We start from the raw sequence: 16,921 nt of genomic DNA on the forward strand, positions 1-16,921 counted from the left end.
TGATTTTTAAGAATGCATAGTATAACAGAATTACTTAATAGATTAGACTAACAAAATAATTGCTATGCAGAATAATTTTTCAACTTTTACATTTAACTGGCTCTTGCACACATACATTTTCTGTTTAGGAAACAATAGTTGTGAAAAGCTCAGACCAAAATAAAATTGTTCAAAATGTGAAGCATAATAAACAGCTTAATGTGATCTTATTTCAGTTGCTAAAGAAGTTGGTTAGAGAATGAATCTCCAGAAGGGTGGATTTATGGATATTTTCAGAGAACTTCATGCTTACTATTGTTAACATTGTTTTAATCTACTGGTTCTTAGCACAGTATTTATATTGGCTTGTACTGTACTTTGTTTTTTAAGAAATACCTCTTATGCACTAGGCAAGAAAAACAGAATAAAAGAAAGTATCCTCTGTTTGGAAGCAGTGAGTACTGATGTGCTGTTGCATTCTGAAGAGTACCACAAACCTTGTATGTTACTAGTTCTGAGATACAGGAACCTCAGATCTTAGTGCTGACACCCTAGAAAAATACTTTCTTGTTTGACAATACCAGAGTAGCTCTTGAACAGAAGGATTTTAATTGAGATGTACTAATTTGATTCATTAGCAAAGCATTAGCCACATAATAATCTTATCAATCAATATTAGGTCCTATTCTGGAGGAGAAAAAAAATGTCCTCAAGAATAATGGGTTTACAAGAAAATAAACAAGGAGAACTCCTCCACACCAGTTGAAAACACCTTATCTTCTAACATAATTAGGTCATTCACAGGGGATATTTTTCTTGTGGCATGCTGAAAGTATATTCTGTATTTTCTTCTATGCCTAAAGCCCTGTCATAGTTCACTCTTCCACTAATTTCTTCTTGTTGCCAACTCAAAAAAATACAGGAAATTAAGACGTTTGTTATCAGTTTCATACTTAACTCTGTAAGATGAAGTTTTTGGAATGCCTTGAAATTATGGCTTTAAATCCTAAAAAACGGCAAAAACTCAATGGGACTAAACTGATAGTTCATCAACTGTATATGTAGTGGTCACTCTGCTCTGTTTGGAGTGGAAACTGATGAAAGGATTCATACAGAAATCAGGATTCCATTTATATTTAACCTTGCTTCCTACCATACCTCCTGCCTGGGATCAGTTTTATTAGTCTGCACTTACTAATGAATCAAGGTGTGTGTGAGTGATCTGTTGGGTAGAAGAATGGGCAATCATGTCACCTTTAAAGTTTTATAATACTAGACTATTTGTGATGAACCATCTAAATGTACTTTTTGTGTTTCCATATCATCTCAGTAATGTAATGAATAGCCACAGGTGGAAGAAAGTGCTTAGAAAACTGCTTCTGGGTTCTGGTTCTCTAAATGTTTCCTGAGGCCTAGTAATGAGGCAAATATATTGTGTCTTCTCTGATGATGCTACTATTGAAGACCCAGTCTGTACAGCTGACCTAGGGAATCTAGAAAATGTATAGAAATAATTAAAATTCCTTTGTTCAACTTTTTCCTTCAGACAAGTCTTTCTTTCTTTTTGAATAAAATTAATGAAGTTTGGAGGAATTGCCTGATTCCCTGGTGATAAAGCTGTGCTTGGTGGAAGAGTAATTGCATCTCTTGCTAAATTTTAGATATTCTTTTAAGGAGTAATAAAAATTAAATCTTCATCTGTTCAGTGCTCTTAATTCTGGGAAGTCTAAGTCTGTTTTAGAGAGGGATTGCTAAGGTCTTTTGTTTGTGAAGAAATTATGTAACATCGGCATTCTTGAAGCTTTCATCTAATGAAATCTTTTGTATAGATGGATTAAAAACATCTGAGAAATGTTCCTTAACTTTTAACTGGATCTCTGAACTTTTTGTGTCACACATTCAGTAGGTTAGAAGGGACTGGTGGAGGTCATCTAGTCCAACATCCTCATCCCTCTTGACATTTTTTCCATGTAGCTTGGATCCAGTACCATGGTTGTATTGATACCTATGGTCAGGTTTTTTTGGTACTGGGTAACCATAGTGTCCCTACTAGGTTTTGGTCTCTCTGCCATGGTACTGCAGAATGCTGTTGTGACACTAACATTCCAAGTGTTGTGTATGGAGGCCTTAGCACCTTCTGGAATGAGTAAATAATTCATCAGTTTCATTTTTATAGGAAGCACTGTAAGAGGCTCTTCTTGTTTGAATGAGGATGTATTTTACTGAAATTCTAAAAATTTTAAAGGTACCTGTAGCAAAAATTACAACTTTACAAGTGATGCTGTTATCAGCAAGAAATTTAAAAACAGTCACTTGTGCTTATCATCATCAGTTATTTGTGAAACATTAAAATTAGTGTCCTAGTAAAGAGATTGCATGACTTGAATTTCACTCCATCCCCACTCACCCTCTTTTCATTTTTCTGCAGTTAGAATCTGGTTGTCAACAATTTCTAATTTAGAGCAGGTGTCAGTCAAGTTTTGTATGTGTCACAAAATTGAACAGATGTTAAGTAACAGATTTCTTCCCTTACAGTGTGCTGTGGCAAGAATTAGAGGCAAATAATGTTGAGGTACTGATGGCATTATTCTTGGATGTTGTGCAGACTATTTTCTTGTGCTGAGAATGGAAGATTTCTTATTTATCTGCTGCTAATATTAGAGTATTTGCTAGTAAGATCAGCATACTACATATTTATGAGACAAGTTCCTCCGTATATGCTTGCTCATTCTGTATCTGCTGCTTGTTTCTAAGCTTTACAGATCAACAAAAGAATTGTATTGCTTGCTCATATGTGTAGATCTTTATGGATAAATACCCTGTTTAAATGTCTTTATAGTAAATCAGAACTGCATTCACTGGCTGTGCTGGTTGTGACTGAAGCAGTGAATGGTTTGTTACCTCATTGTGGAGTTCATTCGTCTTCCACATGTCCCTGTGTCTTCCCTGTTTCTTTTGTATACATGCTGTAACTTTGTGGCCCTCACAAAAATGCAAGCACTTAATCTGAAGAAGCAACTGGTGCTGTAAGTCTGCTGTGGTCTTCTCTTTCCCGTAAAACTTCTCTTCCCGCCCAGGAAGGTCTGTGAATCATTTGAAAGTCGAGTCATCACTGGGGGCAGAAATGTTACAAATTGGCACTTTTAAAGTAAATTTGCAAAACCAATTATCAGGATATATCAAGTCAAATTGAGTAGCATATCCTAGGTTTAATACAGTAAGAAAATAAGTGAATTGCACAAGTCATCTGCCTTTCCTCAAACGCCAATGAAGATAAAAATGCTCTTAAAAGGGTAGTTTGATAAAGTTAATTTGAATATGGTGTGAATGACCTGTAACTTAATGTAAAACTTAATCTGTCTGGAATTATAAAAAAAAATCTGCATGAGGTCAGCCAGATAAATTACACAGTGCTGACCTTATTTTTTAAATTATTTAAGGAGATGACAGATCATTTTAGTCTCTGTGAATAACTAAAAATCAGGTTTTGTGCTAACAATAGGAATGCTAAGCTTTTCTTTTCTCCGAGGTACTTTAAACAAGTTTGACATACTTAAAAAAATAGGATGAGCTCAATTCATGTAAATCTAAGGCAGGATTTTGTAATAGTTTTATTTTTGCCTCCATACTTTAAATACTTCTAATAAAGCACATATTTTGAAGCATGAATTAAAAGCCTTGAGTTCCCATTGCTCTGTTTTGGAGCTGGGAGGGACTTGAACACTCCCATACATTTTTTTAAGTATAGAAAATCTACAACCTTTTTAATGCAAAACAGGTTTATAAGGAAGGAGAAATTAAAAGACTGTTCTTCAAGCAACACAACTTCAGCTTCCATTTTTTTATACCTTTAGGAAAAATAGTCTTTCCATACTCTTTAGGCCTTTAGGAAACTTTGCTTATCTTAGAGAATGATTAAAAATTGCCCTGTATTTGTTTCTCAATAATTTGTCTTTTTTGGTAATTCTTTCTCTTTCAGACTCCCAGAATGACATAAATATATTAGTTAGATGAGTAATAACATTCTTTTGAGGGGAAAGTGTTTCTGACTCCTGTAAAAGTAGCAGTAATACTACTTATAAATAGTTAAAAATAGCTGCAGTTTTCCATTTTTTAGCAATGTTGTTAAAACAAAGATAAAAGTAGTGCTAATTTTAAAAATACTAGTTTCACTACATAGTACATGCCAAAAAATAGGCAAAATATAGTTCTCTCTCCTGGTTTAATACATCTCTTTACTGGGCCTTTAGAGAAATTAGATATTTTTTTTTTTTTTTTTGGTTTTAGCTGGCTAGTGTCTTGAGCTACATTTATTTTTACCATACTGTTTAAGTTCATGTATTGATGCAACTTCAACCTCTCCTACACTCTGAGGATTTTAAAAAATACAAAGGTAACCTCCCTGTTTTTCCCAATTTCTTGTTCCTTTGTACTGACTTTTTTTCTTATAGTAACAGAAGAAAAATTGTGCGGTTTTTTTTCCTTTCCTATTGTCAGTAGCTCTTGAAAAGGGGGTGTCTGGATTTCTTATCTTCCTCACAACTGTTGAATCAGGAGGCAGTTCCAATTGGAAAGGCCACACAAAGGAAATAAAATGTCACTTTAGTTCATGTACAAGAATGACTTCATGTAGATTTTGCTTTGTTACCACTCTTTGTGGCACTGGTATGTGATTAAGCTGCTTCTGCAGTCTGCTGGCACTTTTGGCTCCTCCTCTTTGTCCAAATCAGGGACTGCAGCCCAAGGAAATAAAGATGTAATGTACAGATCAAACCAAGAGGGAAGGGGAAAAGGACAAAGCACTTGGTGAGCAGTTCTTGAGTTATCTCTGGGATAGCTGGTCTAAGACCTTCTGACTTCTTTAGATCACTGTTTGGGAAATTCCAGGAAGGAACGCTTCTTTCTTCTTTACAAATGGATGAGTCTACCTGTATATCAGGTAACTTGTGACTGATACAAGGTTGCAAACTTAGCTGTGAATAAGATGTCATTATATAGGCTTTACATTTGGTTTTATTACATAAGCAAATGAAAATAATATGGATAAGCCTTTAGAAATTATTAAAAGATGCTTAACGTCCTGTGATCTGAAAATGGGGATGGGGTATTATTACTGTTTGTTAGAACAGTGGCCAGATAAGTGGTGATGAGCAGAGGGCTGGGTTTACTTGAAGTAGTAAATGGTGTGATGAACACAAAAAACATTGGTATGCTTGTACGCTATCTGCAGAGATCTAATCAACTGTAGTGAGAAAATTTTCTAGTGCAAGACATAAAACTTAAAGGAATGTAGAATTGTAATCCACAGGAATGGGAGTGAAACATATGCAGAAAGAAAAAAGAAAAGAAAACAAAACAAAACCTGGCAGTAGAAAAACTTCAATACACAGTCTGCTGGAAATCAAATAAAATAACCTTAGAATTCATAAAAATAAATCATTTGGAAAGAAAATTGGGGCAAAGTTAGTTTTATATACTAAAAGACTACCGTACAGTAGTCCTTAAGCTTAGCACAGAAAATGGATTAAGACCTCTCCTTTTACAAGTGAGAAATATTGATTATTGTCAAGACTGACAGGATTGGTTTTGCCTGAGATTATCTTCCCAGGCACAGCCTGGAAGTCACACACTACCAGTAATAGTGACAAGATAGTCAATAGATTTATCAATCTCTGCAATAACAAAGCTCAGTCTTGGTGGGACATTGATGATGTTTGAATATGGTTGCTTGAAGAAAATTACTGTATCTTCACATATGTAACTCACGGATTACTTGTTTAAAAAGGGGAGAGAATCACTGGAAATGACATAAAATGTTGCTTATTTCCATCTGCCCTTAAGAGAATGCATTTTTATGTTAACACTTACTTTCGGTAATTAGTAATTGCAAGCCTTCTGGATGGTTTGATTCAAGCTGGTGAACATTCAGATGTGTAAGAAGTTATATTCAATTTAGGTTTGTAACTTCAGAAGTGCAGTGTCTTGGCCTTATTAAGAAATTACTCAGAATTTGAAGAGCTTTGAAATTTACTTAGGGAACTAATCACTGATTTGATCAGTCAGAAATTTCAAATGTATGGCTCAAACAGGAATAATGAATGGATACGTTTAGGGAAAGACTTGAAAGTTTGCTGACTGAAACAAGAAAGGTACAAAGGAAGCCAGGAACTAAATCAGGATTTAAAAGAAATGGGGATAAAATGCTATTTAGCAGAGCTAAACAGGTTATATTAGGAGTCAGATAGTAATAACAGTTCTGGTTTTGGTTTAAGTATAGACTTAGCGGAAAGATACTGAAGTGAACTAGAAAATATTTGTGTAAGCATACAGATATTTATATCCATAAATACATTTACAGTGCAGTCTCTGTAATGGTGGTCATGGCTGCTGGAACTTGCATTTTCATTGAAGCCAGTACATATTCTTGTTTTGTCCTCAGAAACTAGTTTAATTTCACTTAACTCTTCTAACTGGAAGCAGTAAAAGCATCAATTATCTATAATGTCATGTGTTCATGTATCCAAAAAGTGCGTTCAAATGCCTGACATGATTTCTCTTTCTCCCTCTCCTGCTGTTCTAGGAATTGGCTCTCCGTAGCCAGCTTCCAACAATGGAACAAGATGGTGGATCTCAAAACCCCGTGTCATCTCCTGGAATGTCTCAGGAACTGAGAACAATGACTACAAATAGTTCTGATCCCTTTCTTAACAGGTTTGTAGGAGTAGCTACTAGAGGAAAGAAATTTGGTTTAAAATTCTGTTTGGTACATGTAATAGTTTATTTTGAACATCTGTCTGTGCCAAGAGCCACAGCTGTAAATGAATCTTTCCTTAAATGGCAAGTCTAGTAAAAGCTGAAGATTAAAAGCTGTCTCCTGTGGGAGGAAGTAGTCTGTTCAGACTTGTAGGAAGGTTTTTATTCAAAGTCGTAACATGTTTGCCTCTGCATAATCTGTTGACTAACAGTCATTTCAAATTACTGGCTCAATTTGTGAATAGCTTGCTGTGAGATCAAATGAACTGTGAGGTACATTTAGCATTGCAGCTTGAGGTTCATTTTAAGGTTTCTCCATTCACCCCTCCCCTCCACTTCAGGTATTTAGCAGTATTTTTACTCTGCTAATGTTAGGTCTACAAATAGTGGTATGTTTCATTTTAAGTGCTGTATTATTTTGAAGTGGGTATTTTCATTCAAGATTTAGAATCTTACAATATAGACTCATCTTTCATAAAACGTTTTCCTACATCCCTCTGACTTGAAGTGTTTATTTTGTTGGAAATGCGGTTCAAATTTCAGCTTGCAAATGCTTCCTACCAAACATTACAACTTTAGAGACACTGCTGCAGCTTGAGATAAATGATATCTGTATTTTGGGTAATCCCTTTGGGAAGATTTATTCCTGCACAGACAGTTCTGATTAGAAAACTTGATTTTCTTTTTTATTTTTTTTTTTTGAGGGATTATCCTATGTGGAATCCATCCTGTAGGGTGTTCTTGCATGAGCCTCAACTGTGCTGGCTTTGTCCTAAGAAATAAAAGAGACAAGACAATTTAAACCTGACTTGCTCTCCTATGGGAAGCCTTCTTAGATAGGTAATGGTATCAATATGGAGTAGTAGCATTCTAGCTTGAACTTCTGGAAGGCTGTTGCCATCATACACCATACAGGTGCTCACATCTTCAAAACCTTTCTTCTGACCTGAAGGAAATGCATCTTTAGGTTTCAAATGGGCCATGGCAGTGGGCTGATACAGTTTATCCGTTGTGAGTCTACACAAAATATAAAGTGATGTATCTTTACCATTAACTAGAAACAGAGTAAAAAGCTAGAAAGAGCAAATTTACATTCTGTAATTTTATGGCAGGTTGGTATTTATTGCAAGGTGCAAAAAGATACTGCTTGCCTAGTTACATATATGTTTAACTGGGGGTTTTTTTATGTAGCTCTTACCCCATACAAAATACTGAAAATCTGTGTTTGAGTTGAGTTCAGATTATCCTAATTTACATTTAGGTCTGAAAATTTGTCTCTTTCTAGGCTGGTGTATGTGTGGCACCACACTTAATTTTGTCATATGGATGTGGGAAAGGGATTTTTAAGAAAGGACATTTGTGAATATGCAATGCTGTCTCAGAAAGCAGTCCAATAGTTCTGACCTAAAGATCTTGTTGATACTGTTGATACTCCTCATGTTAAAGTTCAGACTTTGAGAAATGCTCGTTTCTATCTTTATAGGGTGTATATAAAGTTTTTGGTGAGACAGCACTAAATTTAGGCCCCAGAGTTATATATTCAGAGTTTAGGTTGTTTAATGTTTTCTGCTGCCTATATAATAGAAGCATTAAAAAGTCTTAGAAAATCACTACTTTGGAGCAATTTGAGATAACGCTCAGTAGTGGTTTAAAATGCATAATCATATCTGCCTGCTGTCTTCAGTACTTACTATCATTATGGTATATTTGATTTTTTTTCTCTTTTTTTGAATGGAATATTCATCAGTGCAGACTTCATTAGTGCAGACTTTTGATTTGCCACACTTGTTTATATATTTCTGTTGGTTAGATTTATAGTGATAGTGATGGTAGTTCTCTGTCCAACTCCTAAATTGGTATTTCTTCTTTTGTATACACATATTTTAACAATTACTATTTGAAGGAGAATCCACTCTATTTTGGGTAATGCTGTTTAGTTGCATGTGGTAATTTTGGGTGGTATGACTACTAAATGAACAAATCCTTGTTGAAGAAAGAGGAAATATGTATTAAGAAGTGATTTGAAGAGAAGTACTGGACATTCCAAGTGTGAGAGCAGCAGCCAAAAACCTTTCTCCTCTGGAGTGATTTAGTTCAGCATAGTCTCAGTTCTGTTTTTAGTGTTTTGTCCCATAAAGTAAACCAGATTTTTGTTCACAGAAGTTTTAAGTTGTTTAATTACTAGGATTGTATTGAATGTGTGGTGACTCTGTTCTTAAGTCAATCTAAAAAAAGAGAAATATTTATGATTTATAAAGAAATGTTAGGTTCCTTACTTGCGTGGCTAAGATGTCTTCACAGAATCAAATATATATATTTATATACGTGGCTGAAGGCAGTCTACTGAGATCTGATGTTGAATAGCTGTTCATAATTTTTTATTCTTCATACTTGACAAAAAGGCATATACTATATACTTCACAAGTACATCATGAGAAGGATTAGTATATCTTCAAATGATAATTTGAACAGTAAACCAAGTTGATGTTCATTGAGGATGCCACATGGAAAATCAGTAAGGATTCTCAGTGAATCTCAGAATACACAACCTGAAGAAATAGAGATTTTGAAAATATTTTGTAAAGACTGAATATTAGGAGATTGTTAGACAGAATAACAGAGGAGAGGGAAGTAATGGTGGCCTTCAACAGCTGTTTATGCAGGCCACAGCTCCTGCCAGCAAAGCTGCTCCAGCATGGGCTTCTTTCTCCATGGGACCGCAGGTGCTGTCAGCCGGCTCCATCACAGGCTTGCCATGGGGTCACTGCCCCCATGAGGCATCCACCTGCTCTGGCATGGATCCTCCAGGGGCTGCAGGCAGATCTCTGCTCCCCCTGGCATCTCCACAGGCTGCAGGGACACAGCAGCCTCACCATGGGCTGTGCACCATGGGCTGCAGGGGAATATCTGCTCTGGTGCCTGGACCACCTCCTGCTCCTCCTTCTGCACTGACCTTGGGGTCTGCAGGCTGTTCCTCTCTTCCACCTGCTGTTCAGCATTTTTCCCCTCTTCTTAAATATGTTATGACAAAGGTACCACCATTGTCACTGATGGGCTCAGCTTTGGGCAGCTGGACCACTTTGGAGACAGCTGGAAGCAGCTGTTTGACATGGGATCAGCTCTTCCTGCTGTGTCACACAGCATAGTGATCCCTGCAGACCCCTGCCACCAAAACCAAGCTATATAATCTCAACACAGTGGCCTACTTGCCCTCCCCTTCCCACATTTTCCACTGTGACTCTCTTGGTCTTGCTTGCTGCGCTGGCAGGAGATGGCAGTCAGAAAGTGAAGGCATGTAAGGCCCCATGCCATCAGTTTGGTTAACTATTCTGTCAGCAAGATCATTGTGAGCAGGGTTTGTTTATAGGATGGCTCCTGTACCAGTGTTTGATTTATATTTGGGTGCTCTCTTGCCTTGACATGTGTGACTGAACAAGTAGTAATGCAGCAGTGGGAAGCAACTGAAGAATTGTTAAAGGAGTTCCAGCTATTTATAACAGCAGTGACCTAAAAATACACTTCAGTGGTTGATTAAACATGGGAACATTAGCTAGAAGTATATTTTTTGAGCCTTATTTTTTTTTATCCTTATGGATAAAAATAAAAAAGGTGTACCATATAAATAATATGGTTTTAATTGGAAAAGGTCTGCATCTATTTTATATTTTTCAGTGCTCTACCCTCATTTTTTTAATTCTTTATCTTCTGTTACAGTGGAACATATCACTCCAGAGATGAAAGCACAGATAGTGGACTTAGCATGAGCAGTTACAGTGTACCCAGAACCCCAGATGACTTCCTGAACAGTGTGGATGAGATGGATACAGGTCTGATTTTTGTACATTTTTGATGCATGCTTTCCAAATACACTTGTATCCATTTGCAAAGAAAACAAGCAATTCTGAAAAGCTCTGATGCTTTTTGCATTGTTTTCTACCTTTTCCTATTTACCCTATTTTTCTGATAAAAACATTATGGTTAGATTTGTGAAAAAAATATATTTGTAATCAACTATATTGGGAGGATGGGGAAATTGCTCGTAAGTAGTATTACTCCTGTTTTTATAAGGAATTTAAGTGTGTTTGCTTTTTGAAGTAATGTTGTTCAGAGCTAAGCATTATACCTCAAGTACCTCATCCAGTGTTGTTAATACTACTCCAAAATTATATTTGACTCAATATTGTCTTTTTCCTTCAAGTGTAAAAATTAAGCTATGCTAGATGACATCAAAGATCTGTAAGATTTGGGTCAGTAGGTGAAAGTTGGGAACAAAGGGTTGTTCTTTGTACATCTTCATGCAGCCAAATTATCTTTGGGATTTGTGATGGATTTCTGTGAGTCACACTGCTTGTATGATGCAAGAAGTACATGATTAACCAGTTGTCCTGATAAATTGCAGATTTGGTACTTCTAGTGTACTTAATATCCATCTTTGTGTTATAACTAGGTGACAGTATCGGCCAAAGTAACATACCATCCCATCAGAACCGTTTCCCAGACTACCTTGAAGCCATTCCAGGGACAAATGTGGACCTTGGGACACTGGAAGGAGATGGGATGAATATAGAAGGAGAAGAACTGATGCCAAGTCTGCAAGAGGCTTTGAGCTCTGACATCCTTAATGACATGGAATCTGTCTTGGCAGCCACCAAGCTAGATAAAGAGAGTTTTCTTACTTGGTTATAGGGGCCTCAGGGAGACTGAATTCTAAATCTGTGAAGGATCTAAGGAGATTAGGACATCTGTATCTGAAGTTCAGAACAAGCAATGTTTTGGCTTGTGTTCAGAAAAAGTAAATGAACAAATACTCAAGATTGTTTGGGTTTGCTCTTCCTTGTCCATCGCTGCTGTTATATATTGCTGACTTTTTTCCACAGTTGACTCTGAAGAACAGACATCTTCTTGATCTTTTTCTATTGCTGTTGCAACTACTGTTGGAGGGGGGTGGGGAGGGATGATGAGCCTATTTTGAATGACGAATGCCATTCCTTTTGTCCTAGTGTGCGCTTGCGTATCATTTTATCTAAGTACTCAGATTTGAGAGTTAATTTCTGCATGTCACTGCTTGTAGTTTGCTCAGCTAGTTGTCTCTTGCTGCCTGTGGCAAGTGGTAAAACATGACATACTGGGGTGACGAGCCAAAAATGATGTATCTGGTCAAAAGAAGTCAATACTGATTTGGAGATACGACGTAAAGGAGGGCTGAAGACTGGCATTAAGTGTTTTACTAATAGCTCTTGCATTAGCCACAAAGTGCTCTTGTTCATATTTTATGTTATAGTAAATCATGAGTCATTTTACATAGAAACATATATGAACTTTGATTGTTGCCACATACTCTAGCCTAACTTCCATTTGTCAAAAATACTTTGATTATTTTTGTTAGTTCATTTAACTGTAGCTGTAGAATGGGAAGTAATTATAGGTGTTCTGGGTTTTTTTTTTTTAAGTGAAATCTAAGGGTTTTTTCTGATTTCACACAGTCTTATTTAAATCTAAATTGTCTGCTTTTTTTTATACTTAAACCATGCCTATTGTAGCCTGATAAGCTAGTGAGTACATAAACCAATATGTTTTGCCTGTAACTTTTTTATTTTTTTAAAGGCTAGCTTTGAATGTAATCATTAGATTTCATGACCAGTGGCTTATTTTTCATGTGTATTTGTGAGACTTTGAATTAGAATCTGATTACAGCAATGTAAAAGTTATAGTCCTTTGTCATGTGTACAAATTTTAAATGCATCTTAAAGTAGCAGAACAATTTTAAAATTACATCTAATCTCTCTTCTGGTTTTCAGTTTTGATCTCTAAGTCAGTTCATATTTTAAAATCTTTAATGAAAAAAAAATATGAAAAGTTTATTTTAAGTTAACACGGACAAAAATTCTGAACTATTAATATCACTGTGAGTTGCAATGAAAAGGCTAGAACACCAAAAAACTTCTAAGTATAATGGTTATCAAGTTCTGTTTGGTGAAAAATAAGCCCTGGACACTATATGTAGAAGACTGTAAAGATATGTGTTAGATGGTGACAAGAGCAGGTAATGAAGTGTATATTAGTAGTAGAGTTTAGCGTGGGGTAGAGGTGAATACAAATAATTTTTATTTTAACAGGAAAAGATGTATCACTAAGTTGTCTGCAGGAGTTGACACAAGTTTCCAAAGAGTATTTTTAAATGAACAAAATGAGCGTGAATCAAACTTTCAATATAAGCTATGAATTTTTGTGGGGCTTTTGCGTTTTTTTCTGATGAAAAATAGTGTCACCAGTTAACACCTCTATAATTAAGGGCCTGTCACCATTCTCAACAGTGAGCCTTTATTTTCAAGGGTGTATAACATGACTGTAAAATACTGTAAGCGTGAAACTTAGTTTTGGAAAAAATTTCTCAGTTAGCAGGAACTTCTCCTGAGAAGAGATTTTTTTGGGGTTTACTGTTTTGCTTTTTTTTTTCAAGACACTGATTATTTTTTAAGCTAAGAACAAATCAGCAAAACAAGCAAAAAACCCCATCATATTACTATTGCCATTTGGATTTCTTTTATGCTTCCGAAATAATTCTGGTTTAGGATGTTGTAAAGAATGAAAACTCTTAACCAAACCCTATTTTAAAAACTGAAGCAGCAGAGGCAGAGATTTTAAATTTGCCAATACAAATGTACATTTACTACTTTACATAAATGTATTAGTGTTTGAAAAACACAAAATTTTATGGTTTGTTATGGGATACAGGCAAGTTTTAAAATAATAATTTTTAAAACACATTCACAATGATATATATTCTGCTACACCAATAATTCAGCAATTAATAAGCCACTTATATTGTGCAATGACACAGTAGCTCCTAAAGCATTGTTATTGTGTCCAAGATAGGGATTTTAGTAGCATTTTTGCAACTTCATTTTGAATTACTCTCTCCCTCCCTTCAGGAAAAGAAACACACACTAAGTTTTCCTAACTTGAACAATCTGACATAAAACCACAACAGCAAGGAAATTCAGAGTTCATTCTATTTCAGCTGTCTTCCACAGTTGTATCCAGGTATCGCAGCACATAGAGAATCACAGAATAAGCTGAGTTGGAAGGGACCCGTCAGGATCATCAAGTCCAACTCCTGGCCCTACACAGGATACCCCAAGCTTCACACCATGTGCCTGAGAGTGTTATTCAAATGCTCCATGACCTCTGTCAGGCTGGCTCTGTGACCACTCTCCTGAGGAGCCTGTTCCAGTGCCCAGCCACCCTCTGGGTGAAGAACCTTTTCCTGAGATCCAGCCTAAACCTGCTCTGACTCAGCTTCAGGCCATTCTCTTGAGTGCTGTCACTGGTCTCGAGAGTGAAGAGATCTTACCTCTCCTCTTCCTCTCACAAGGAAGCTGCAGACTGAAATGAGCTCTCCCCTCATCTCCTCCAGGCTGAACAGACCAAGTGACCTCAGCCGTGAGGAGCGGCTTCCCCTCAAGGCCCTTCACCACCTTCATTGCCCTCCTTTGGACACTCTCAAGTAGTTCAACATCCCTCTCACATTGTGGCACCCAGAACTGTCCCCCAGCACTGTAGGTGAGGCCATCCCAGTGCAGAGCAGAGCAGGACAATCCCCTCCCTTGCCAGGCCATGCCTGATGCTCCCCAGGACAGGGTTGGCCCTCCTGGCTGCCAGGGCACTGCTGGTCATGTTCAACTTGCCACACACCAAGACCCCCCAGGTCCTTCTCTGCAGCATCTCATTCCTCAGTCTATGCACACAACCAGATATGCACTGAGTGCAAACTCCTGACATGCTGTACCTCACTACAACAGAAATGAGTACAGAACAAATTCTCTTTCCTTGCTTTTGTGTGTTCGTCACAGCTTTAATATTTGAATGTTGTATTCTCATTGTAGAAACACTAAATGGCTTATACTGTATTTGAGTAGCATGGCTTAGGTTAGATACTGACAAACTGGGAATCCTTGAACAGCTCTAACATTAATTATGTTTTGTGATACTTATTTTAATTAAGACATTTCCATTCTCTTACTTACTAGGAAACATACCATAGAGATGCTGTACTGTTGGCAATCAATATTAATTCGGATTTTTTTTTTTTTTTATTATTCTGCAAATGCATTGTTTGATGAAGTGGTTAAAATTGTTTGAAATGCAAAAGTGTTTTGGGTAGTATTTTATACTGATGTATATATTGAAACAGAAATCATTGTAATAATTGTAATAGCTGTTAGTTTTAAATACACTATATGCAGACAGATGGGGCTGTACAGAACTGTTCTGTTAACACCCGGGTAGGGCTGCTGCTTGGGAACAGGTTGCAGTGTCAGTTTACCATATGGATCAAATATTGTACCATTCAGTGTTGGCGCTCACCAATGCAAAAGGAGAAGAGACAATTTCAACGTGATTAACACTACATGGTAAATTAGTACTACAGTGATCTTTTCACTTACAAGCATGTTTTTTATACAAATTAGCAGGTGTGCCTGTATAAAATAATTTGTGTTCTGTATCATGGAAAAAGTACTCTCCACATTTAGAATCACAGAATCATGTTGTATGTTAGAGAATTATGTCCAAAATTATATATATTACTTAACAATGTTATTTTTAGAGCATGACTGTAAGCTAGGTACTTAAGTACATTCTGTTACATTATTTTTCTTTATGTAATACTTTTTCAGTTGTTTTATTTGGTATAAATATATCCTTTGTGCTTAAACATCTTTGTTTGTTTTTAACATTCAATAGTATGTAAAGATATGACTTCCTTCAGTAAGATAGATGCATTGAATTTGTTGGCATGCCTATTGTAGTGCATCTGTTCTTATCCCCCTTGTCATTGCTTTTGTAGTTGTAAACTCCAGTTCTGCAAATATGGTGTGCAAGCTCACCTGAGAGACAAATTTGAGTTCCGCTGACTTCAGTAAAGGCTTAACATTAATAAGATGTGTGCATGTCTGTGTGCTTGCAGGAATGAAGAGACAGTGACTCTGGTGAGCATCATGCAGCTTGTGTAAAACAATACTTTAATTGCAAATGGCACTATAGTGAGACCTGGTAATAACAGAACATCTGGTATCTACTAGAAGAAAGCATCCACTTTTTGCAGATAATGCTTGCCATGTTCGGATGGCAGATACATTTTTTGCTAACTCTTAAGTTTATGCATTAATTTGTGGCAGACTATCAATAAAGACACACTATTTCCATTTCCAAGTTTTGACTTATGAATTGTGAAATACGTAATGACATACCTTGAAAAATGCCCGAAGATTTTAGTTTAAATTATCTTGACAGGTTTCATTAATTTTGACCTTCTGTAAAACAATCTGAAAGATGTTTTTTTTTTTTTATTAAATGTAGTGCAGTTTGGAAAGGCCAAAGTCATACACTCTTAGCACTTTAGCAGTTCCAGAGTTGTTACTGTTCAGTACCAAATGCCCCAATCCTGTGGAATTCAGCACATTTGTGTGTTTTCTTAGTTAAGGATACAGCCCTTGATGGATTAACCAGTTTGTCCTGTACTTCTGAGTTCATAGCCAGCTTTAGTCACCCAGATCCTTTAAATTTAAATGTAACATCACACCTTCCACCTGGGAGTAGGCGGCCAGTGCCAGGGAATGATAAGGTACCGATTTTGTTTGCTGGTATCACTCTCATTTATAAGGTGGTGACATACTGCAGTAGTTGAAGTATGAGTGACCTTCTGAGGCAGCCCTAAATAGACTGTATTACTGCAAAACAGGATATTTGGTCCAGGTATTACAGGCTCACTTCACAATTTTCTTTGAAATATTTTCAACACTTAGTTAAAAATAAAAAGTATTCATTTCAATAAGCCAGAAATAATATGCTTCCAAGGAGGAAAGTGCCAGTTATCAGCCAAAGAAAGCATTTTTCATCTTTGATCATCAACAGAATAATTATTTGAGATCAGGCTATGATCTGTGTAGCACCTCCTGTTTTGGACATTCGTTCAGAGATAAACCAGGGCCACTGATTTCATTTACACTGTCAGCATCCAGGGTTTATATATTCCTCCTGAAGAGTAATGGTGTGCTTCTTGACCTTTGTTGTCACCACTTCTTATTGCTAACAGGGGTTATCTGCTCCCTCTAAACTTCGGTGTCATCAAAATAGGAAGATGCTGATACAGGATGGAGAGATCTTGGTTGACATGAAATGTCAATGT

At 36.5% G+C, this 16,921-nt stretch overlaps 1 protein-coding gene across 6 annotated transcripts in view; it reads left to right on the forward strand.

Annotated features, from left to right (window-relative positions):
- YAP1 (Yes1 associated transcriptional regulator) overlaps positions 1–15,945 on the forward strand; it is an 87,301-nt gene extending 71,356 nt beyond the window's left edge. For all 6 annotated transcript variants that reach the window (XM_021529333.2, XM_021529331.2, XM_021529334.2 and 3 more), the window contains 3 exons: positions 6,560–6,690; positions 10,447–10,559; positions 11,180–15,945. In XM_021529333.2, the coding sequence (XP_021385008.1) occupies positions 6,560–6,690; positions 10,447–10,559; positions 11,180–11,418 (483 nt within the window). In that variant the 3' untranslated portion in view covers positions 11,419–15,945. The remainder of the gene's footprint in view (positions 1–6,559; positions 6,691–10,446; positions 10,560–11,179) is intronic.
- Positions 15,946–16,921: the final 976 nt, after the last annotated feature.

This window comes from Lonchura striata, chromosome 2 (assembly GCF_046129695.1).
Source record: "Lonchura striata isolate bLonStr1 chromosome 2, bLonStr1.mat, whole genome shotgun sequence".
NCBI lineage: Eukaryota > Metazoa > Chordata > Aves > Passeriformes > Estrildidae > Lonchura > Lonchura striata.